This window comes from Ambystoma mexicanum, chromosome 4q, assembly GCF_040938575.1.
Source record: "Ambystoma mexicanum isolate Mex_15411 chromosome 4q, UKY_AmexF1_1, whole genome shotgun sequence".
In the NCBI taxonomy this organism is placed as follows: domain Eukaryota; kingdom Metazoa; phylum Chordata; class Amphibia; order Caudata; family Ambystomatidae; genus Ambystoma; species Ambystoma mexicanum.
Window position 1 is genome coordinate 902,574,353 of NC_090928.1, and position 25,772 is coordinate 902,600,124.

The window sequence follows — 25,772 nt, forward strand, 5'->3', positions numbered from 1 at the left end:
AATGCTTTTTTATTTTTGTGTTGATTTATGTTTATTGTTGGTTTTATAATGCTGCTCGAGACTGAAGTAAAAAAAGAAGAGCATAATCCGAGCCTCCGGTCTTGGCATAGAATCTGTTATGACATAATAACTATCTGACTATAATATAATCAGTTTCTCCACACACTCAGAATATAAGAGTTGCGCCAGACTAATTTGTGCATTATTCCAAGTGTTTTAATATATATGCCCTTAAAAGCCTTCTTCAAATCAGGGCTAGTGGTACATTTGTTATTTCATAACCCATTATTATACATACCATGATTAATCACAAAACAATTAGTGTAAAAAAACAACAAACACACAGAGATTAGGGGTTGGAGAAAGGGAGGATTATTAGGTAATCAAGAGAAGACAAACATAGAATAAATAATAATATAGTGAGACTGAAGTAAGTTACAGTGCACATAGTTTTATATTCATTCCATATTCATATCATATGGATATGCTTGCATCATCTGTTTGGTATTACCTTTAAGGCGTAGTTGCATTGTTAATCTTGTTGAATGGTTTTAACAATGTAAGGGTTCAATCCCTGTGGATAGATGTCATAGTATTGAATTTAGTTTGCATTTCGCATTTTGTGATGTAATTTACATTATTAGACTCGGTTGAGTTATTAGCGACGATATCCCTTAACACAATATTAATTTCTAAATGTGCTCAGTGGTTCATCTAGTTAAAAACGTTCACTTGTGCCCAATTTGTAAAGTTGCTAATATCATCTTATGTTGTGCTCGTGTGATGTTAGTTGAGAGGTAGCCTTGTAGCGGACATAATCATAAGGTTACACTCGGACTTTCTAGATTGCGATTGCGACATACGCGCTCAATTGTTAAATGCCATTCAGCCTTTACACGTATTTTAATGCCTCATTTGTAGATTAACTGATGCCCTCTTTTATTGTGCTCGCGTGATGTTACCCATAAGGTAGCCCCATCGCGCATATATTCACGTTCGGATTTTCAAGGATACGATCACATCTCTCGCGCTCAGATGTGTGATGTAAATCTAACTTTGTACGTATTTTAATGAATGTTTGAAACCATCGATAGTCTCTTACCTGATTTCATTGCCTTACGGTGTCTCTCGTGTTGGCTCTAAACCTAATACGTGAGTCTCTTGCTACTATAGCCCCTTCTACGTGGCGTTGTCCGAGCAACGGTTGATGCCTAAGTCCTTTGTTTGTGTCTATCAATTGACACGTTGCACTCAGCGGGCGCCATCTTTTGGGAGGAAGGCACCCGTGTTCTTACGGGTTTCTTATTCAAACATTCCCATTCCTAAATGTGGAGGTCTGTGTAGCGATTCAAATTGATTTTACAATTAAATCCGAGTATTTCTTTTGTTTACCTCCATGTCCATACTTACCATGTGCCTTCTGTTGTTGCTGTTTATATTATAAATATGAACAGTATCTAAATAATAATAGAGAATAGTGTAACATTCATTTTTCGCTCTCTATTACATGCTCTTATGCTAACATTGAATTTGAATTGTTACTATTACATATGTTCAAATACATAGTTCATCATAGAAATTAAAAGCAATATAGATACACAATTTAAAGTAAGGACACCATCTCATTGTCAGAGTTTAAACAAGTTACTATACTGTTGAGGTTGCAAATGATTCTTGCTTCCGCCTGGCGGAGTGCCTTTTCTCTATCTCCCCCTCTTTTGCCTAATTGTACATGTTGCAGTCCAATGAATTTAAGATCAGCCTTATTTTCCATTTGATGTGTTTTCTGCCAATGCGTGGCTAGGGGTAGTCGTGGGTCCTGGCTCCCTATTTTAGCCAAGTGTTCCCTTATTCAAATTTGCAATTCTCGAATTGTGCTGCCTATGTATATCTTATTGCATACACATAGTAGACCATATACTACATATTTTGTCTGACAATTGATTACTTGTTTTATTCGGATCTCTTTACGATTTTGGTCTTTGTAAAGGTCGGTTGGTTCACTAGCAAATTTGCACATGGTGCAAATGCCACATTTTTGGAAGCCTCTGTTATGTGGTAATGACCATGTAATTATTTTACAATCTTTCTCATCTGGTAAGAGTGATGGACTGAGTTTATTCTTCAGCATTTCTGCTTTTTTGGAAAATAACTCTTGGTTTGTCTCCCACATAGTATCTAAGATGTTCATCCAATTTCAAGAGATGCCAGTGTTTGTTTAGTATCTTATTAATCTTATGGTATTCCTTGTTGAATTTTGTCACAAAACCCACTTTCCATTGTGGGTCAGAGTCCTTCCTTTTACTGCTGCTTGGAGTTAGTGTTTGGTCCTGGGTCCAATTTGCTGTCCTGTTATACTATGTTATACTGCTTTTTTCACACAATTCTCTGTATATCCACGTTCTAAGAATCTGGTCCTGGATATGGTACATTCTTCCTCAAAAGTACTCTGTACACAGCAGTTCCTCCTTGCCCTAACAAATTCCCACATGGGGATGTTAAGTATCGTTGATTTCTGTTGGCAACTGTTAGCGTGCAGGGTGGAATTCACCTCTGTATCCTTCCTATAGGTCTGTGTTTTCGAACTGTTGATTTCCACATATATTGTAAGGTCAAGGAAATGTATTGATCTAGGATCACAGTTACCTGTAAATTGAATGCCAAATTGGTTGATGTTTATTCTGTCAGTAAAATCCTGAAATTGGTCATCTGAACCATTCCAAATGATCAAAACATCGTCAATAAATCTCATCCATTGGACCAATTGGTTCAGGTAGGCTACATCTCTATAAATGACTGTCCTCAAAGAGACCCATAAATAGGTTTGCAAGTGCTGGGGCATATTTAGTACCCATTGCTACACCTTTAAGTTGCTTGTAGAAACAATTGTCGAAGTTGAAAATATTAAATTCCAGTGTCAATTTCAGCATGTTCTTAATCATCAGTATTTGTTGGTACGTAAATTCTTCATTCCATTCTATATTTTTAAATTGGAGGATTACATCTGTAGTGTCTTTAATATATGACTTGAGTTTGCTTGCTCTAGGTCTCAACACATTGTCCAAATATTCAGAGATGTTCTCAGTAGCCCAACCTATACCATTGAGAATGGGCCTGCCTTCCGGTATACTGTCAAAGGGTTTATGTACCTTTGGCAAAAAGTACATAATTGGTGTTACTGGTTCCTTTATCATTAGATAGTTCCTTTCATCATCTGTTAGAAGACCATCCTCGTGCCATTTAGTGATGTTTTTCTCTAGTTCTTGTACAATATCTTTCTTCGGGTTGGTTGATATTTTTGTGTAACATCCTGGGGCTATCAGGGTGATTCTTAGCCATTCGTAAATAGTCAGATCTTTCCACAATCACTATATTGCCTCCTTTATCGGCTTCTTTTATTACCACAGATATATCTTCCATTTGTAAGCAACTATGTGGATCTGGGGAGCTTTTCAAGTGCTGCAGATTAACGTGGGTCTGCGCTGGTCTGTAGCGCTGTGCACTCCAATGATTGTTCAGGACTGTCTTTTTTCCTGCCTTCACTGCAGGTGACTTGTAATCTGACACTATCAGTGTCTTATGCAGTCAAGCCACTAGGTGATGCTGTCTCACCCTATAAGGTTGAACTTGGCTCGCCTCATGGCGTGTTCCTTGTTTGCTCACCGTACCTCGCTATGAAGTTTGTGGCTCCCGGTGTAGCTTTAAGCTATTGCAGAGTTTCCTTGAAAATGACTTGACTTTTAATTCCTCTCCTCGCGTGCGCTGATCTTCCACACCAGAGGATGTCTCTCACGGAAGTGACACAGTAGAGGCGCCGGAATCACAATCCTGTTCCGCCACTGTGCCTTCGGGGAGAGAGCACCCTCTCCAGAGTTTGGTCTTGCTGCGCTGGACCCTTTCAAAGGCCCGTCGTGCCTGCAGACCCTCCGGGTTACACGGAAATGCTCAGTCGATGGCCCCGCGTAACCTCTATAAGCTGTTCGCTCGTGTGCGTTGCCTAATCAAAATCAGTATATAGTTAAACGAACACTGCTACACAGACACATCAATGAGAGTAAAATGAAATAGTACTTATCTGCTGCCCGAGCAGCAAAGAAAGAGGAAGGATAAGGAAATGAAGCTGAGGTTATGTACTAGTAGAGAGGAGATTGCTGCAAGTTATCACATATTCCAATGCATATCCTATCATAAATGTTTTTTTATTTTTGTGTTGATTTATGTTTATTGTTGGTTTTATAATGCTTCTCGAAACTGAAGTAAAAAAAGAAGAGCATAATCCGAGCCTCTGGTCTTGGCATAGAATCTGTTATGACATAATAACTATCTGACTATAATATAATCAGCTAGTGTGATATTATCACGTTGTGTGACAGCGACACTGTTTCACTGTTCTGTCCAGTCAAAATAGTCTTTCCAAACGTTCTTCTGAGGCAGGGGTGCACAACTTATTTTGCCAGAGGACCGAATGTACCCTACATGCTGCCTATAGTAGGTCAAAAAGTAAAGAGGGGGGCGTGGCAAGAGGCTTTTTTGAACCCCACATTTAATTAAAACACATGGAAAAAGAATAAATATTTTGAGGTGTACCTGTCTTTATTTATATATCCCATGTCCTTTGAGACCCCATCAAACTGCATATCCCCCTGCCAAACAGTGTGGACCTGGTCCACTTGTATTCTCCCCACCAATGGCCCAATAGAGGGCCAGTATTTTGCCTGGCAAACAAAGACCTTCCTAATGGAGGGTATACGTTGGAGGGTATACATTGTTGAAAGCGGCCGCCCCCCATTAGGAAAGTCTTTAACCTTGGCGGGCTGGAAAAAGCGGCATGCCGCGTCACACTGGGCTCAAGGGCCGTATGTTGTGCACCCGTGTTCCAAGGCCTGTTCTAGCGCCTCAGTGGCCTCACCCAAAGACCATCTCTACTCCTCACCCAATGCCCATCGCCCACTTTGGGCCCCTTTCTTGAACCAGGCCTTGAAATCCCTACTCCAAACTCCCCACATATCCTCCAAAGACCATCACTGCACCTGAGGCTCAACTAGGTTCGGAAAAAGGAGACTATGGGGGTCATTCCGAGTTGGGCGGTAAGGGTTTACGGCCAACGGTAAAGATGCCAGTGCCGGTAAACCCTTACCGCCCTATTCCGAGGTCCCTTGGCGGGTCCCAGCAGGAACGGCTGGTCTGACCAGCCGTTCTCTGCGGGTCCCGTTAAGGGACCTTGGAGCTAATAACAGGTCTGCAATTTGCAGGCCCGTTATTAGCGCCTTCCCCATTCCCATTGAGCCCTATAGGGGCTCAATGGGAATGGGGAATGGTTTACTGAATGGGGAATTACCGGGTCCTCCAAGGTCGGAATGACCCGGTAAATCCCCATTCAGTCAGACCGGACCCGGGTTTGGAGGTAGCCATGGCGCTAATAGCGCCATGGCTACCTCCAAACTCGTAATGACCCCCTATGTATGCCAAATGCCGGTTCACCTAAAACTTTCCAATTAAATCAATTCTGACTAGATCGCTGCTTTGAATAATGTTAACAGAAAATGTTTATTTGTTTTACTTTTTGTTTTTCGTACTGTACAGAAAAACGAACCCTGAAAATGTATATTGTAGAGCCATCATACATGTCAGCCTGTAATTCCCTATGTGAAGGCCTATACACAATCTTCGGATTACAGGCTAGCTGTGACACCACTACTGACTGACCTGTAATAAGAAAATAACACCAATCCATTATTACAGTTTGGTTGTGACTCATAATGCCTGCTGCCTGTGCCAGCCCGGAGCAGCATTCTGAAGCACTTAATTAAAGGCATGACTGCCATTCCTTTCTTCTAAAAGATTGTTCTGTGACATTTTACATCCATTAATTGATAAGCAACTGTTTATGGTAGTATGTTTATTTTGTGCAGTGCTTGGGTTTAAGACGTGAGAGCAAGAATCTATCTGCATGTTATTTATTTTAATATAACAGAAGGTGTGTCTAAGGTTGCCGAAAAATGCACGACAATATATTAATCCAAAAAACGACTTTTTAAATCCAATAATATGTGATTCCCCAAACAACAGTTCCACGCTTGTGCACACAGGTACATACAAACAATTGTGGCCCCAAGATGCAAAGGACAGTTTGTAAATACAGAGTACTTGCCTTGTTAGCTGGAGGAGGTAACACAGAAAAGCCACAAGAACGTGTAACAATATATATAGAAAACCTGGTTCTTATTTCATCCAGATGATAAAAGATGGGTGCTCAGACAACTTTATCGTTTTACAGTTGTAGATCCATGACATTAATGCAAAGTAAAACATTGTTTTTCAAATCTTGCAATCGAAACATCATCAGTCTAGAAGAAGAGACAATTAAATGCTTGTCTTCTTTAATTAGCTCTGGCAAGGCCCTTATTAAATCGACCCAGCACTAGTTTCTAACATGCCCCTAACATGTCCCCAAATGGGGCTGGTTTTCATCAGGACTTGATAGATAGTGTTCAATGTGATCCAAGAAATATATTCTTGTGCAAAGGGGACTCCCAATGGTCCTGGGGATACAAAGCACCCAAAGAAATCCGTGTATGAGGGCAATATTAATTCCTAATATATGATATATGTAATGGCATCAACCTCAGATTGTTTGCGGGACACTCACTGTTCCAATGCTCTTCAAGAAAAAATCGTGGCCATATATTTAAAGTGATAAAATACCCCTTTCTTCAGAGTTTTGTCACCTTATAAATGAGCTCACCAACTGGTCACAGAATTCCTCAATGGCTTGCAATGTCCTTATAATGCAGGATCGGGGGGTACTTTTCACCCCTAAACTACATTAGCACCCTGCAGGGCTGAAAATGCGGATGTAGCTCGCGCACAAAGCCGCATAATGGCTGGTTCACACACCATCTTGCCCCACCCTCAGTTCCCTTTTTATTAATTCCCCATACCCACTAACCTTATTGCGCAGGCGGCTAGTGCTGCCACCACAGCTGCTGCTTCCTCTATGCTCTGCTTTTTTGGCCACCATGGAAATGGAAGAAGGGCTCCGTACAGAGCCCAGCCTTTCCAATCCATGGAGGCAATCTTGATAAAGGATTTTCTTTTTATAAAAGGGATGCCTCAAGGCAAACCCGTTCACGAAACGAAAATACTTTAAATTAGCTGTGTCCCATCACATTGGACCGGTGCTAATGGCGTCATGTACCCGTTCCACGGGCTATACCAGGGGTAACGTCCTGGGGCCCACGTTAAAGGCACTCGGGCCACCGGGCCGTTACCCCCAGTATAGCCCGTGGAACGGGTACATAACGCCATAGTATAGTATTGGCATCACTACTGCAACTATAACTTCTTACAGTAGAGTTGTGACATCAGAATGCCTACAGTTTGAGTCAGTATAGAGCAAAATGCCCGCTGACACGGTAGCACTGAATCAACGCAGTGGCTAGCTTTTTAGATTCCTTTTTTTCTAAACTACCTTTCTTGATGCTTTACAGCCATTAATTGATTTGGAACTGTTTATGTTATGCATTGCTGGAGTCTCGAGGGACAGACTCAGTATACATGTTATCACAACAAAATGGCTTTTAGATGCTTTGTATTAATGTGCTTACATGTTTTGGCCGTTACAATCTACATGTTAGTGTTTTTTTTCTATCCGAACAGATGCTGCATTGCCAACTGGAAGATCTCTTGCGCTAGAATAAGCAAGAGACCAAATATTAAAGAGGATGACTGTGCAGTCATGCAATGTAACGAATAAGTCAACTGGAGGTCCATGACCTTAAATGAAATGTCCCCTTCGGCCTTGCTGCTGTTTTTCATCACAAAGCTGCTCAGTGATTATCCATACTTTCTACCATTTATTAGAGTTCTGTACCTTTATGAAGCATTCGGCCTGCAGTCTCGTGATTTAAATGGCACAGAACCTTCTGGGTCACTTTTAATTAATGTACATTTATATATTTAAATGACCAAAAGAGCACAATATCCGATGGTATTCCTTCACCATGCTCACAAATTCTCAGGGTTTGCCCCTGACTCTCAATCGCATGTCGGGGTCACCTGAGTACACCAGCTTGCAATTTTGCCTTTGGCTCATGGTTTATACCTGTTAGACATTTTATCACACGGAGCAGATATGTAAATATTTTTATTTGATTTGTGTGCGTTTATAAAACAACATGAAAGTTGGCCTCTAAGCACTGTAAACCGAATTCACATGTTATCAGGGAAAGCTAAGGCATTCGTTGGTTCTTGAAGAGACAGTGGCACGCGATTTCAGTCTGCAGAGGTCTGTACTGGACCCATTTTTTTATTGAAGCTTAAGCCCTTGCCACGTGCTTATTTTTGTTAATAACCTACGTGTAATGTCTTGTTTACATGTTGTTTTCATTTTAAAACCTTTCTCTTTCAGCTAATACACATAGACACAATCATATTAAGTGATTATATGACATATATGGCCTTTCTCTGTGGCGAGTCACATATTTGGGGAAAGGCGACCCCATGGGGTCACGTGATGTGAAGCGGCTGGGGCTATGGACTTGAGCTTGGAGTCATGGGAATGGGTTATCATGTGTTCCAAGGAAGATGGCGATCCTTGTCGCTGGTCAGCGGCAGCTTTCCAGAACGACCAGTGTCAGGTAATGAAGAAAGAGGAGACATCTGTATCGCTACAGACTTGTGCATCTTCCAGAATTACCTGGACGTAGATGAGAGCCCCCCTCCCAGGGACTGTACAGCGAGTTTCTATTCTCGAAGGTTCCTTCAGTCACAGGGCTACGGTGGGTGGATCAGTTAGTTGCGTGATTGTTATGATAGAGTAAACATGTAGTTTTATTGATTGTCTTGCAAGACAATAAACCTGTCTCTGTCTTTTCTAACCATCTGAGAATAACTTTGATTCTCTGACACCTACTCTGCCTTCTAATCCATAGGATTCTTCAAAAGGCAATGTGATCAAAATATTAGGCCTCACATGGAAGGTACATACCGAGAGCCTCTGTGAAAGAGCAGAGTTTGTATGACTATAAATTGATTTGTGAAGAAGACAAATAGCCTTGAACAGTACTCTCTGTTTCACTGGCAACCAGTGCAATGAGGCCGGACTAGAGGTTACAGCCCCCAGCTCGAGCCCAGGTAGGCCAGAGCAAAGCAGGGGTGAACGCCATTCGCACACCAGGGTTTATTTTCTTTCTTCTGGAGATTGGTGCGCAAGCAACGTACATCTCCAGAGGGAAAGAAAAGAACCAAAGATGGCCACTGCCATAGGGTAAAAGGACTAGCACTCCATCATTCGGGACCTGAGTTCCTTCAGAGCAAATTCATCCACTACTAGCCCCCCAGAAACCTCAGGTCGGGCTCACCTCTCCTTCTGGCTAATCCACCGCACCACTCCACCAGAGTTGGTGGCTCGGCTTTCTCTATTCTAGTACCCACCATCTGGACACTCTTCCTCTGCACACCCGCTGCACTGAAAACTACCCCTCCTTCAAAAAAAAAAGTCCTCAAAACCTGGCTTTTTACCACATTATCCTGAAAAGCCCATAAATCACAAGTATATGAACTGTCTCTCCAGGCAGTGCCGGCTGTGATCGTGGTGTCGCTGACCTTTCGTCAAACAATGGACATGCCGACTGTGCGGCAGCCCAAAACATGCACACTTTCATACACCGATTATGAACTTGCCGTCCCTCATCACTAGCTGATTCACAGCCGTCACATATGTAATATCACAGGATTGATGAATGACTGCACCAGGCAAACCGACAGAAAACGGGCTAATCACAACTACAGTAGAAGCACAGTGATATGATAGATCCAATGCCACCTCCACATCCAGCACACACCTAACCCACCTAGAAAAATCTGGAAGCAGAATCTGTGGGCCCCTTGAGGCTATTCGTTGGAGCATAGAATATTGTTGCTGCTAAACCTTTTTTTTTTATCATAGCCGCAAGAACCAAGAGAAGAAGCTGGAGGGATTACTTTGGGCTGAATTACCATTCATAGTCATTCCTAAAAAAAATTGCCTCACATGTACACCAGAAATACTGCCATTCTGCCACTTGAAATCAGGTGGATTTTCCCCAATTACAAGTGGGGGTAACAGTAATCGGGTGTGTCAGTACAAGGCCCCTTACCTACAAATCTGTTCACAGCCATGCCCCTAATTACCTTGCTCTCTGCATCTCTCTTTACTTTTCCCCCTCAAGATTATCAGACCATGAACATTCTTTAAAATCTCAGTACACCTGTAGGTTGAGTAACTTAGTTTACCTACTCGACCTAAGAGAAATGCACCCGAAAACAGTGACAGATGGAAAAACTATTATCAGAGCTTTCTGTAAAATGGTGCAAGCCATTCACAGTGAAATGTTTGACATTTACTGCAAACTATGTTTGTTTGCAGTAAATGTCAAATAAAAGTTTTAAACATCCCAGTTTCATTATACTCACCAGCAAGCTAAAGTATCATGTAAATGGTAATCAACCTCCATAAAAACATTCCACTATGCTATCTGCCGGGTAGATTTTGCTGGGCCTGTCTATGATCCCCTACTTTACACATCTTATCAGCCCCCTGTGCACCCTCTTGTTCCCAAGCCTTCATACTACTGCTCTTTCCCAGACATAAATGCAATCCATTCCCTTGCACTATTCAGGAACAGGCTTAAGCTCCATCCACTAGCCTGCAAAGGGGCCTTCATCTACCCCTTAATTACCTTCCCATCGGACCACCCTGTTGTCCTGTCTGGACATAATATAATGCACATATGTATATTGCACCTGTGTAAATACTGGGCCAACGTCTAAACGTTTGCAATAATTATGACCCCTCCCCCAATCTATGCAACCCCTTCACCAACTGTCTCGCTGTTGCCCATACAATTATCATATCTTTGTAAAGTCACCAAGCCTTGGGTCTACCTCTCCTATCTGTAATCTTATCTATGTACATTATTTCTGGTAAAAATGGTTGCCAGATTACCAGATAGATTTGGGGGGGGATAATTTGCAACCCAGTGGGTCAAGGCGCACAATGAGCCCTTGCACCTTGCGAAAACAGCATCTACGAATTACAATGGTACTGAGACTACTAGTACCCACAATGTTGAGTCTCTGAGAAGTGCTGACTGTAGGGGTATCGTACATTTGTTTGGATTATAACAAATCGATATACCACATTTTACCTGCTTGAAATTAATATTGCAAAATGTCTTGCAATTAACGAAAAATGACCAGTTAACATATAGGAATCTACAGACTCATTGCATTTCGACCATTGTGAATCAAGTTGCAAGCACAGAAGGTGCAGTTTGCTTTACAAAATGTATGTGCGAGCAGTTTTTGCATATCTACAGCTACCAGGGAGAGGGAGGTTTGTCAACCCACGGTGTATGCAGCATCTAATTATCGACTCCAACCAAAATATACTTTCCCAAAAGCTCTAGATGTAGCGATTTCACCAACAGCGCAATCAAATGTGGTTGTAAGTTAGACTGTTCTTAACAGGCTGCATGCAGTGTCTGTTACGTACACATTACATAGTTATACTCCGATGGGTGGAGTTCAGCACCATGACACAAGGTTCACCATCAGCCAGCTATGGACTTTTAGCTAAGGACTTTTTCCATGCTGCAGGGGTTTCTAGGCCCTCCTATTAAAGGAGAAACGAAAACTGCAAGTACCAGGATGCAGCGTTATGTTGGCTAAAAAGACATGTCTGGATGAAGGAATCTCTCACGGCATGGGCCCCTTTGTCAGCGATGTGTGAGGTTTCAGAAATGTAAGGCAGACAACTTGGCAACGGTTTTTCACAAGATGCCATTTTATTAACGGGAAAAGGTTTGACAAATGCCTTACTATCCCTAACGTAAAGAGGATTTCCCTGCCTGTAAAAATAAATGAAAGGAAACACTAACAAAAGGAATCTGTCCCTCACACTTATGCATACATCAAACTCATAAAGAGAATATATGGCAATTCAAATACAACAGAAATAACAGTTATGTTCACCATACACTTAATAACTATATATCCTGGTAACCTGGGTTGGACCCCCTTACCCAGATTCATGCAGGATTTTCAATCAACAGTTCAAATAGGATAATTCTGGTTTGTAGCCAAGTTCTGATTATACATTTCGTCTTTCTCCAAAAGTCTTTCACTTGGACTTTAACCAACAGTTCAAATAGACGACCAGTCTTTATCGCGCCACTTGTAGCAAAGAGTTCAACACAACTTCTTCTCACTTCATCTCCTTAGGAAACAAAACACTTCCACAATTCATTGGTATCAACAGCACTGTTTTGTCAAGATGATTCCACAATTGCCCATGAAACACTTTAGTGGTCTTGCCACTTCATTCTCTTTACAACTTTTAACCACAACACAGTACTTGAATGGTTTTGTCCTGGTGCACTAATCTGCCAGGACTACCACAACAAAGTCCCTATCCTGGTATACTCACCTGCCAGGACAAAAAGTTCCTAACACTACTAGAAGTACTTCTATGGCAAAGTTTACTTCAAACTGTTTGGTAAAGTCTTTTGACTTTCAACAACATCAAAAGTTACTACTACTTCTGGGAAGAAAAGATACACATTGGTGCTGTGTATTCCACTCTTGTGATTGCAACATGCAATGCAGGTTATACTTCTCTCCGCCAGAATACTTTCTACCAGGCATGCGACTTTCCTGCCACTCTTGTTTTCCCACTTTTACATCAAACAAATGCTGATGATGTCTCTCTGTCACACTTGCTCTTCTTTGGCATAGACAGTGCTGGTTGAGGTCCTTTTAAACTATTTCCTCTTCCTCATTCTGCCAATAAGGGTTATAATTGGCTTGCTTCCCTATTGCCCTCTCCGGGTTTTGGCAATGATTGTTATTGTTAACTTGCTTCAGTATTGCCCTCTCCTGGATTTGGCAATGATATTTATTGTTAACTTGCTTCAGCATTGCCCTCTGTTAGCTTTTGCAATGATGGTTATTGTTAACTTGGTTCAGTATTGACCTCTCTTGGCAATAATGATCATCTTTATAGTTACAATTATAACCTTTCCTTTCTTGTCTGTTCACAACATTCTCATTATGTCACTGCAACTTTTTATCAGTTTGGTATTCAAAAGTAGTATTAGTGGCCAGCAGGAAAATACAGAGCATACTGGGGTTACCTAACAGTGGTGAACTCACTGGTTGCTGTATATGCGTCCTCTCGCTCCACTGCCACAGTGTCTTCTGCTTCCTGCACCTGCATGGAAAACTGCTTTGTTCACTTCCTCCGCCTGTCAGGAAAGGAGTGTTCCCTGATCCTTAAACACTCTGGTGCTCGCCTGCCACCGAAGCACAGCTCGCAATAAGGGAGCCTCTCTCTCCTTGGGGAAAGCTTTTCACAACGCTTCCCGCTGCGCATCCTCTGCATTCAAGTTTATTAAAGTTGGAAAACCTCTCGGAACCTTCATCCACTTTGTTGATAGCAGCAGCCTTGGGGTCTCCATTTCCCTACTTCTGCTGCCAATGCAACGTAGATTCTCTGCAACCACTCCACCTCTTAGTTCTAATTGCCTGCACCTGAGTTGGTCTTATATATTCAGAAGTCCTGCTCAGGTTTGGGCCATTAGAACCACTAGACTTCTTCTTGCAGTTTAGTGCCTTCGAGTCCCTCTTCCTCGTCCCAGTACTTTGGGCATTGTAGAACTTGAAGACCCCAATGTTTCGATTACCTTTTTCTTTATAAGTTTGTATTCCACAGTAGGCCATTAATATTATAGGGTCTCTAGGGAATTTAGAGAAGGGGTTCTCCCAGTCCCCCTGACTTGATTTCCTGCTCATGTGATCCTCCCCCAGAACACCACCCCCGGGGTCAGGATCAGGAAGCGTCTGCCTTTCCCTGGCTACATAAGAAGGGTCCCAGGCTAGGTTTTCTGGGAGAATCATCTCTGATTCATCAGGTACCTTCCCTCTAATGTCTCTGGTTTTCAAAGCCTCTACTGGGAATTGTGAATATGATGGTACACCCCTTTCATTGTCCCCGGTTCAGCCCTAAACACATCAGGGAACTGTTGTAGGAGATCTATCAGATTTTGTTTTTGATTTTGAGGTAAATCAGAAGAAATTAACTTAATGGTATCATTTTCTTCAGACAATAAGCATGTGAATATGACTGAAGTATGTTTAATATGGTCTTCTTTCCATTATTTAATTAAATTATCATGGTAAATATGGGTTTTTATTTTCCTGTCTGGCTGAGAAACTTTGTAATTATAAGGTCCCATCTGTTCTAAGATTTCACAAGGCCCATGCCACATAAAAAACATTTACTTTTAAGAGGATGGAAGTAGAACCAATATCTTTAGACCTACAGAAAAGGATCTCATAACAGCTTTCTTATTATAATATTCCTTTTGATGTTCTTGAGTTTGTGCCATGTTAGATTGGACTATATTTCGAACTGCTGTCATATATTCTTTCTGTCTTTGTGCGATTTGGGATAATGGTATAGTAGCCCACTTTCTTTCTTCCCAAGTTTCACGTAGGTTCTCTCCCATAATAATTCAAAAGGGGAAACCGCTGTGGATGACTGGGGAATTTTTCTGATGGCAAACAAGACCCAGGGTATCATAATCTCCCAATTTTTTTCCATTAGCTTCCAGTAGTTTCTTTAAGATGTGTTTTAAAGTTTGATTAAATCTTTCCACTAATCCATCAGTTTGGGGGTGGTAAATGGAGGTGTGTAAAGTTTTAAAGTGAAGTATTTCTTTAACATCTGCCATAAGCTTACTCATAAAGGTAGACCATTGATCCGTCAACCTTTCTTTTGGAAACACTATTCTAGAAAAGAATGAGAGGAAATGTTTCAAAATCTGTTGCGATGTATTATTTCTTAATGCAAATGCCTCGGGGTAATGAGTTGCATAATCCAAAATAACCAATATACATGTGTTACCTAACTTTGAGGTTTCTAAAGGTCCCATTATATCCACCCCAATCCTTGAAAAGGGAACGTCTATAATAGGTAAGGGTTGTACTGGGACTGAAGGAGAAATGTAAGTACTGGTTTTGTTACATAGAGCACATGTGCTGACAAAAACCTGATTGAACAGTTACATTCGAAGGAGTGTAATAAAGCAATTGGTTTGGCATTGCACTTAAGGCACTTATGCTTGCGGTAATCAGGGACCCATGCTTAGGGTAGGACTGCATGCATGTTTATAGCGGACTACTGTGACTTTATTGCAGTGTGAATATTTGGAGAAACCAAAAGGGCTGATGGCTGGAAAGTAGAATTAATCTTAACCTCTGGCATTGCTTTGGGCAACCCTCCAGACCTTTGCCTGCCAGCCATTACAAAAGGGGAAAGACCATCTGCAAATCAGATCCCCTTGTGCAGAATGGATGTGACCTAGCAGTTCAGGCTGGACGAGACAAACCCTGATTTGCATATGGTCTTTCCCCTTTTGTAATGGCTTGGCAGGCTGAAAAACGATGGTCTGGAGGGATGCCCAGAGCGACACCTGTGGTTGTGACTTATTCAAAACCTTACAGCCATCAACTTTTGGTTTTGCTTTAGTCATCCCAAGTGGGACAGGCATGCCCAGATGTGGGTCACGAGCCTGCTGGGTCTAGAGACCCAAGCTACTCCTCATTGATGATGAGAAACATGTCTGGGGATGCTTGTGGTCTCGTGCAGAAGGGAGGTGATCTAGCAGTTTGGGCTGGACAGCCCCTTTTGGGGTAGGACCAAGCCTGATTTGCATATGGTCTTTCCCCTTCTGTAATGGCTTGGCAGGCTGAAAAATGATGGTCTGAAGGGTTGCCCAGAGCTGTGCCTGTGGTTATGATTTATTCAAAGCCTTCCAGCAATCAACGTTTGGTTTTGTTTGGCGAAAACTGCAGTCCATGATAGGCTTAGTGTAGCTTGCACGAGCTGGCCTAGGGTGCAAGATTGATTTAGTGTCAGATGTATCTGGGGCAGGAGTATGGTGCGTGTTGTAGGATTCATGCTTTGGCTGGCGTGGGCTGCATGTTTTGATTGCTAGGTGGCATTCTGGCGTTGGTGTATATTGCATGATTTCGCTGTTATTGCATGCATGCTGCAACTAGAGTGCATACTCAGGTCGGTTTGCATTGCCTCTTGGCTGGAGTGGGCTGCATGTTTTGCTTGCAAGGTGGCATTCTGTGGTTGGTGTATGTTGCATGCTTTCGATGTTATTGCCTCTTGTGGATGCTACATACAACAGCTGTCGTAGGATTAATTCTGGAGTTGGTGTAAAGGAGACACTGATGCAGAGTGCATGTTTTGGCTGCTGCAGGGGGTGTATGTTTTTGCAAGTGTTTGGTGCATGCTCAGGATGTCAGGTGCAAGCTTGGGATGTTGTAGGTGCAAGGTAAAGGTGTTTATGGTGTCCATTGATGCTTGGTGTTAGGCTCGTGGAGGGCATTCATATAGGACATGCTTAGGATGGCGTACGGCACATGCCTGGGATGGTATAAGTTGTACTGTGGGATAGCTGTATTTTAGGCATGGTGTAAAATTCCCTGCATGGATGATATGCGATCCATACTGTGTCAAGTTTGAGCTGTTTATAGGGGCATTCTTGAGCTCTTACATTTATTATTGGTTTGAAATGTGAGAATAGTGTGGGGCGACTGCGGGTTTCCAGCGTACGGTGCACCCACAGACTGGTGTAGGTTGTGGGCATGGGCTTGTGCAACGTAGGGTGTTTTGTTCATGCTGAGGTTGCTGTGCACGGTGTATGCTGGAGTTCTTGCAGAGCCTGCGCTATCCTGGGGTGTGTAGAGTACAATTATTCGTGTAGAATTATTGCTTGGCATACATAGTGCAGGCTTTGGGTGTTGCGTGGCATACAATCTTCGGTATATGGGTTGTGCCACAGCCCTCCCTATGCCGTGGAGTGGAGCTGCTGGAGCACCTCGCTGCACACGCGCTCGGCTGCTGACCTTGGCCACTCGGCCACAGCCGCTGGACGTGGAACTGAGGGAGTTCAGAACAAGTCACACATTAACCCGCCTGTGCCTCGGCTGCGTGTCCCGTCAGCACCCGTCGTTTGGGGTGTAGCCTTGGTCCCCACCCACTTAACAGGGCATTGTCGGCTGGCATCCTAAAACGGCTTCAGAAAAGGGCAGGCGGGGCGGCAACCTCGCCCGCGGGTGTGAGTTTTTCGGCTAAACCCAAAATCCCGAAAGTGCAGTTTTCAAAGGTTACCGTGAAGGCGCGCCTGTCTCGGCACATCTTTAAGAATGACATTGCGTGGCCGGTCGGGTACACGATGCGACAGCGTGCAGAAGGCCCCTTCTCCCCAAGAATGCTGCAGCTTACACTTGTTGTGAGTGAGGTGTTGGAGCCCAAGGGTGTATGGTATGCCCCCTTTTCACGTATATATCGTCTCGCTGGCGCTGCACAAGTCTGGCCATGCAGTGGCAACATGGAGTGTGGTGTTTGAGCATGAGGATGGAGTTTGCACAAGTTTCCCTGTGTAGAATCATCATTGCAAGTGTGGTAGAGCGGGAGGCGCAGCACGCACAAGTCCTCTGACCGAGTACGCATGGCGTTCTTCGTACAGCCCCGCCATAGATAGCACGGTGTTGGAGCACGTGCCGCATGCACAGAATCCATGATCTCACCATTGCGAGGGTGGCGCGAAAGAATAATGCTGCGATGTGCACAACGTGGGTTCCTCCGCACGTGGTGTTAGTGCATGAAGTGCAGTATGCACACGCCTCCTGGGGTAGTTTCATTATTGTGCAGACGGTGTTAACGCAAGAGGTTGTGGCCTTCACAAGGTCCCATCTCGCAGTACAACCTTACCCATGTGCGTCTCGTGTTACATCATAAGGCTACGGCGTGGTTAAGGAACCGTGTGCAACTTCCCCACCGCAAGTGATGTGGCGGAGCATGGGGCTGCGTTGTGCACAAAGTAACATCTCCCAGAAAGCCTGGTTTTACAGCCTACAGCGTGCACATGGCTCCATCTTGTGCAGCCTAGCCGTTGCGTGCGTGGTAGAAGGGCCTCGCTGCAGTGTGCACGTGCCCCCCGTGTGCAACCTGGATGTTTGAAGTCGGTAGCGCATGAGGCTGGGCCACGCTTTTGCAGCGGCATTGCCGGGCCCGCCCGATTTACAGGCCGGACTCCCACCATTCAGTGATCCTGCAATGGGCCCAGCGCGTCTGGCAGACGTTCAAGGTCTTGTGATGTGAGAACGAGCCAAACAGCCTCCCCCCTCTACCGCCTCCCTCCTCATGGAGGCTGAGCCTGGCACACTAGGCCCGCCTCTCGGCGCCCTGCAGAAGCATTAGTGGGAGGCGGGATTGGCATATTCCTCGCGGTGGGGGCTACATTCTTGCGTTTCTTCTCTGAATGCTGGAAACAATCCGTGGTGGTCGGGTAATAACGGAGGGGGAGGGGCGGGGGGAGGGAAAACAGCAGGGCGGCCGTTAATCTGTTGTTAGAACCCCAGTACACATTACAGTTCCCTTGGAAGGAGTGGGGGAGGGTGGAATTATGACCGGGGGCACCCCCTCCTTCAGTCAGACACTGCCTCTTTCACACAGCCTTTAACCACAACTTGTTGTTTAATTTAGTTTCCAGTAGTTTCTTTGCCGGATAGACCGACACCACCAGAATAAAAACAGCATCCTTTCGCCAGCGCATACGTGCAAAGGAAAATAAACTATGGGAACGCAGTCACACGACAGATCTTGCAACGGGTGATTTACTCAATATCAGAAGTGACTTCACCTCCAACACGCACTTTTATTGCAAATCAACTGCTTAGTTTATGTTCGTAGTCGACTTTTCAGACACGATATGTGTATTAGGGAAAATAAAGTGTAGCAAATAACGTGCATGTGATTAAGAATGACATGTGCGCAGTAAGGACACGTTGCAATTCGTAGATGGCGGCGGCTGCTAGAGGGCAAAGCCCTCTTATCGATCGGAGCAGCGGTCTTCACGCTGCACGCAGCCCGCCCCACGCTGCTCTGTCCTCGTTCCAGCAGCCGCTGGGACTTTACCCTCTGCTGGCTGGTCTGCTTCTGAAAGCTACAGCCAATCCCAAGTGCGGAAAGAGCGACGTCACAATGGTCGGAGGCGGGAGGCGTCGCTTGGAGACCCTGGCCGGGGCTGCGTTCTGTCCCTCCTCCTCCCGCGCGCCCTTATAGCGTTTATATTGAGCTTGCTTGGCGGCAGCTGAGTTCCAGCAGTCCGTGCCTCGCGGTGCTCACGCTCTCCGGCGCTCGCAGAATTTACTGGAGGGCTCCCCGTGCAGAGCCCGCAGCACCTCGTCGTGGCTCTGCAAACGGGCTCACCAAAAACGGGACACCACGGTCCTCCAGCGTCCGCGCGCCCTCCCAGGAGCTGGAGATGTCTACCTTGCTGTCCGCGTTCTACGACATCGACTTTCTGTGCAAGGTAGGCATGACAGCCTCTGCTTTGCTGCTCCGGGGAACTGGGCCTGACCCTGGTACAGGCGGGACAAAGTGCCCTTTCTGCCAAATGTGAAGGCTCTCCTTACAGTGGACTAGAGCGTTGCTTTTCCTAATGCATATGTGGAGTGCTCTGTTGATAGAATTTTACGCGGTTTGAGAGGGCAGACATTGACCATTTGCTAAAGCACTGAAGTGAAGCCTTTCCCAAAGTTTTAAAAGTTTCAATGATTCTTAAATGTAGAACTCTTAATCGCCAGCAAGTAACCACGAGGGAGGGGCAGGGGTGCAGAGGACTGTGGATCTAGATGGTATTCGTACGATTCCTTTACATTAATGTGCTTTCTTACCCTTTTTGGAACGGGCCCGGAATATTGCCCTCAACTTAAACGTTGAGCATGCAAGTGGTGGCCTGGTGTTAAATGTGTTGGCGTTGACAACTTTGGGGGGTTGTTTAGTGTAGGTGTGATTTTTCTTTTTTTTGAGAGTGGACTGGATACTGTCTTCCCCCAACGCTGACAATCCCCTATACTTTCCTATTTTTTTTTTTAAATAAGTGGCGTTTGAATGTGTTGATTATTAACGTTTTAGATTAATGTGGCCTACACGTATTGCGTCCAGGTTGGTGTTTACAGTACTTTTGGGATAAACTAACTTTTTTTTTTCTTTTCTCATCCAAACAGCAGACGGAGAAGTCTTTCAATACGCTGAATCTGAACAGTATGCTGGACAAGAAGGCGGTGGGAAGCCCGTTGTCCCCGGGTGGAAGCTCCGGTCTGGTGCCGGCCTTCCTTCGCCGGCACTCCACCAGCAACCTGCAAGCCCTGCATAACCAGCACAACTCGGCCAAGCTGCTGATGCCGCCCGCCGGCGGGCCCGGCTCTTCGGCCTTCGGCAGCCTTAAGGAGGGCCCGGCCTCGCCGCCACCGGGCGTCCCCTCCAACGCCCTCATGAACCGAGAGAACCGCTTCAGGGACCGCTCGTTCAGCGAGAACGGGGACCGCAGCGCTCAGCTGATGGCGCAGCTCCAGCAGCAGCTCAAGGCGGCGGCGGCCGCAGGGGCCGGCGGCGGAGGCACTCAGGGCGCGCAGGTGAACTCCACCCGCTACAAGACCGAGCTGTGCCGGCCCTACGAGGAGAGCGGGACCTGCAAGTACGGCGACAAGTGCCAGTTCGCCCACGGCTACCACGAGCTGCGCAGCCTGACCCGCCACCCCAAGTACAAGACGGAGCTGTGCCGCACCTTCCACACCGTGGGCTTCTGCCCCTACGGGCCCCGCTGCCACTTCATCCACAACGCGGAGGAGCGGCGCCAGGCGGCGCCCGCCTCGCCCTCCCGCGGGACGGGCTCCGGAGGAGGAGGGGACTACAACTTCAACAGCCAGCGGGGGGGCCAGGGCGGCGAGCGGCCGCGCCTCCAGCACAGCCTCAGCTTCTCGGGCTTCCCCAGCGCGGCGCAGGCCGGGCCCGAGGCGGCCGAGCCCCGCACGCCGCCGCCCCTACTCTCCGCACTCTACGCCGAGGAGCTGCAGCTGCTCTCGGCCAACAACGCCTTCAACTTTTCTGCCGGCCCCGGCGGCCTGGGCAGCCTGCTGACCCCGCTGGCCATCCAGACGCAGAACCTGCACAACCAGCAGCTGCAGCAGTACTGCCAGTTGCAGCAGCGGGGCGGGGGCAGCCCGCCGCCCCGGGAGGCGCCCGCCGCCACCGCCTCATTCTTCCAGCCCCTGCTGCGCCGCCTGTCCGAATCCCCGGTCTTCGACGCACCGCCCAGCCCGCCCGACTCGCTGTCGGACCGCGATAGCTACCTGAGCGGGTCCCTGAGCAGCTCGGGCTCGCTGAGCGGCTCCGAGTCGCCGGGCTTGGACTCGGGCCGTAGACTACCCATCTTCAGCCGAATCTCGGTCTCCGATGACTGATGCAGAGTGTACTGTGGTGGAGAGGGAGGGGGTGCGGGCTCCATCTTGAATGCACACGCCAACGTTGCCCTCCACCCCCATCGAACTAAAAGGACGTGTGCAACTGAACAAAAAATGTCTGCAGAAGTGGCAGGAGCACTGCCCCTATGGAGAGAACAAAACTATTTTTCTAGGACTGGGGGGGGAGGGGAATTGAAGCGCATGTATGTACAGCGACATGGTAAGACCCATGCTCCCATTATGTCCAGAACACGTGCGCACGGTGTGAGCCAATAGCCATGTCTCGGGTGCACAGAAATGAAGCTTTGGTCTGGAGTGCCAGAATGCCTTGTGCACATGCAACTTTGATGTATGCAGCAGCCTCGTGTCCTGTGCACATGTGTGCACCAGCAGCATTCCATCTCTTTGTAAACAGTGAAGTATTCTGTACGCTCAATCTGCAGTTCTGCATTCTCCAACTCAACTATTTTTTAAAGGAGATTATACAAAATTAAGTGCCCCATTACACCTACTAAAATATCCTATAAGCTTTTATCATACAGAAATGCAAAATCCTGCCAAGAATATGCCTTGATGACATGATCTTCATTTATTTTACGAATGCTGAGACTTCCATTCCAAATTTTTTTTTATCCCCCCTCCCTCCCCAATGACCATCGCTTTAGGTGGGTGTTTGGCTTAGAACAACTTTTTTTGCTTTACCTGGAAGCACTCAAGTGAGTTTAATGTATTTTTTTTGGAGAATGACTGCTGATATTTTTTTAGCTGTTTTTTTGAGTTTCCGGCCTGTTGTCGCCACAACTCGAAACATGAAAACTATTTAACTTATTTATTATCTTGTGAAAAGTATACATTGGTAATTTGTTCATACTGTATTTATCAGGTATGATGAAAAAGCAATAGATATATATTCTTTTATTATGTTAAATTATGATTGCCATTATTAATCTGCAAAATGTGGAGTGTATGTTCTTTTCACAGTAATATATGCCTTTTTTGTAACTTCACCTGGTTATTTTATTGTAAATGAGTAAAATCTTAATTTAAGAGATTGTATGTAATATTTATTTCATTAATTTCTTTCCTTTTTTTGTTTACGTAAATGGAACGATTGCATGATTTCTTTTTCTTAGAAATCTGTGCTGTGGCTGTAGTTTGAGGATTTTTAGTGTATCATTGTAGCCCGTCCATGTCAGACCTTCAAACTACTTTGCAATCGGATTTCAGAGTAGTCCACTTAAAATCATTACGTTGAAATTAACCAAAAAGTATTCACTGTTGCCTAATTCACAAATTACACTGTGATAAAGAGTATGTAGCAATAAAAGGGTGGGGTTGCGGATTGAGTGGGTGGGGGTTGGAGCCCCCAGTATTGTCTCACAGTGCCTTTTCTCCAAGGGTCCATGCTTGCCTTATCTTCCTCAGCCAAATAAGTATTTTTTTTTTCCATGAAGCCTGATGATTTGAATGTAGGGACGGGTTTTATTGTACAATGTTTTACCACTTTTTTTTTTAGAAAAGGCCAACCGTTTGAATCTGGAAACTTTATACAGACATATCGTTCAGATAAAATTCCAAAACTTTGTGTTCTTTTTCCTTCTGTAGAAAGTTTGGCGTTTTCCACTGCTTTAGTAGGTGGTGGTTGACTAAGAACGAACTTTAGATTTGTTTGTGCATAGTGAGCACAGAATTGAGCACTGTGTACTCGTTTTGGGCTACTGTAGCAGAACTATGTTTTTTTGAATGTTACTAAAGGATGAGTCGATGTTTGTAATATATTTTTGGGAAGTCAGTTCACTACAAAAGGAGCGTGAGACTGTAAACTTTGTACTGTAAATGTTTTGTAGTTCTCCCAATAAAACTTTTGGACAGAAAATTAAATTGCATTGTTTCTTTAGCTCTTCTGGACGAAACCATTTCTCGTTACTGATTAGGTTTTGGTTACACAAAGTGACTGCCCGCACCAGAAGTGGGCGCAGTGCCAAAACACATACATGGCCTGGAAGTTTCCAAGTACTAACGCTGACCGGGTGTGCAGAGTGGTGGGGGGGTGGGTGTGTCGGATGCAAGCTGTTCTTCCAGGGTTTGCTGTTGGAATGATCTGGATTTCCTTGTATTGTCAGGCCAGTCTGTGCAGGGGACTGTGCTCCGAATGCCCCCCCCCCCCACACTTTTTGCTTTATCATTTTTTTTCTGCAGGGTGCAACCAGCATTTTCGGTAATACTCGCTGTCGTTTTATGCACTCTGCCCCAAGAACTACCATATTTTCTCAAGCCTTTTAAGTAGTGCCGCGTTACCCACATCTTTGCTGCCTGTCGCTGTGAACATAGTTTAATGAAACAAGGCAACAAGACGGGTACATACACGCTCGCTCCCTTTCACTGTTTAAGTCGTTTTATGTGCGTAGTACACCATTTTGCTTTCTCGTGCTTTTTTTTTTCTTTTTCTAAACAATACGCGGTCCAAAGCTTGACCACGCTCGTGGCTTTCTTTTTTTGGGCCGAAGTAGTTAACCGTGGCGAGCTGTTGCTGATTTAATGCGATTTGGTTATTCGCTGCCTGCCCCCACCCTTATCTCCGCGAAATGGCGCAGCCTCGTGCAGTCTGCACGTGATGTGGGTGCGGCTTTGCACACAGCCACCATCCCGGCGGCGGCCGTGTGTGTGTGTGTGGACGTGTTCCTCGCGCTGCGTGCAGTCAGTCCTTCACCCCACGCTCTTAAAGCGTCGACGATTGGCCATCTTATTTTGCTCTACCGCGGAGACCCACGCGAGCACGGCAAACGGCCTTCCGCACAGAACTTGTTGCCACATTGCGGTTAAGCCGGTTATTTTGGGGGTAGTAACTGGGTTTGGGAGTGCCAGCCACGCCTTGAAGCGCAGAATATTAGCATGGAGCACGTTGCACGTGACTAGTTTATTGCTGCAAAAACACGTGGGAAGGCGGTAATCTCGGGCGCACGACCCACTTCTAATAAAGTGACTGGTGCTCGCGGTTTCTCGCTGAATAGCCGGGACCCCTGATGCGTGGCCCCGAGTCACATCGTGCGGATAAAAGAAACCTTGTTGGTGGAAGAAGGCATTCCTATGTTTGCAATATATTGACATTACTGTCAATAAGCCACGCCTTTCTGTTTACTTGAGCGCATCAAAATTAGCTATACCTTCGTGACGTGTTTACTCCACGGTCACGTGTGAGCCGGAAGGAGCTGTTAGTAAAACTGATAAATGATAGCTTGCATGGGGGCCTCCTCATTAAAACTAAATCAAACCCGGTACAATATTGCGTCACCACTGCCTAGCCTGTTCAACCCCAGACTAGACCTGCATTTGCACATAATCCTGTGTGGGGGTATGTGCTATTTTCAATAGTTCTGTAACTCGTGCTGTCCCAAGGGGTGGACATCTCCATCAGTTGCCCCAGGTGAAGTTTTTCCCTCTTCAGCTTGGTAGTCTGTCAGAATCCTGGATTTGGGATGGGTTGCAGGAGGCTGTTCTCTGAAAACAATGCCAAGTGTTGTGTTTGCCATGCTAAAGCTTTTCCCTCATTTGGAATGTTTGGATTTAGTGCTCTCGGAGACCCCCCCCCCCCCCTTGAGAAAAGATGCCCGAACAGGGGTATCTTCCCAGCAGCATGAAAACTGCTCTTCATTGCGATGTAATTGGCCAGCCTCGTGTGTCTGCAGCATGTCTCGGGCGTTTGGTGCCCTACTAAAGTACATGGCAAGGACCAGCTAGGCTGTCTCATTGCCCCACCTCCCCCAAAACTGTAGTGTGACAGTTTTCTCCTCCAAGTTGGAGAATTGTAAATTGTTTCACAGTCTAATGTTGGCCGTGTGAGGTGCTTGAGTGGGACCTGCTGGCCTATTTGCTTGGGCTTTTCTACAACTTGTGTCCCTGGTGCCTGGCAAGAGTGTTCATGCTCCAAAAGACTGTGGAGGTGACTGTTGTTGGCAACCGAAGGAAGTGGTCTAAACTGGTTTGCTTGGAAAAAAAAATGGGCGCCTTGATGTCAACATTTTTAAACTTTGTTCTTTCACGATAGACTATATTTCAGTTCAGAGTGGTGCCTTGTTTTGCATTAAAGTATCCTTTAATGTAGCCGAAAACTGCCCTTGGCTGATGCTTACAGAGTTTACACTTCCTGGGAGCAAACTCCCTTCTGGGAGCAAACCCCTTCTCTAAATCTATGGCCATGTAACTATGGCCTACTGCACCACCCTTCACACTTGGGGCGCTCTTGCCGCTTTACACCCGCAGGACAATTTAGTTTATGAATTTACATTCCAGTGGTTTCGGGTTAGAAGCATGGCGTCCTGCAGCATCGTTACACATCGCTGGTCCTGCTTTACTTGCAGTCACTTGGGAGCTACTATGCAACAATACAACTTGCATAACGCGGTCCC

The 25,772-nt window shown here is 45.4% G+C and overlaps 1 protein-coding gene across 2 annotated transcripts; it reads left to right on the plus strand.

The window, feature by feature from the left end:
• Positions 1-19,186: 19,186 nt before the first annotated feature.
• Positions 19,187-23,247, plus strand: ZFP36L2 (ZFP36 ring finger protein like 2). 2 transcript variants are annotated; one of them, XM_069608467.1, is made up of 2 exons: positions 19,187-19,433; positions 20,131-23,247. In XM_069608467.1, the coding sequence occupies exons 1-2, from the start codon at positions 19,386-19,388 to the stop codon at positions 21,364-21,366; spliced, it is 1,284 nt and encodes a 427-aa protein (XP_069464568.1). In that variant the 5' UTR covers positions 19,187-19,385; the 3' UTR covers positions 21,367-23,247. The 2 variants fall into 2 exon arrangements, with proteins under 2 accessions (XP_069464568.1, XP_069464569.1); XM_069608468.1 differs by having other exon boundaries at positions 20,134-23,247.
• The last annotated feature ends 2,525 nt before the right edge of the window (positions 23,248-25,772 follow it).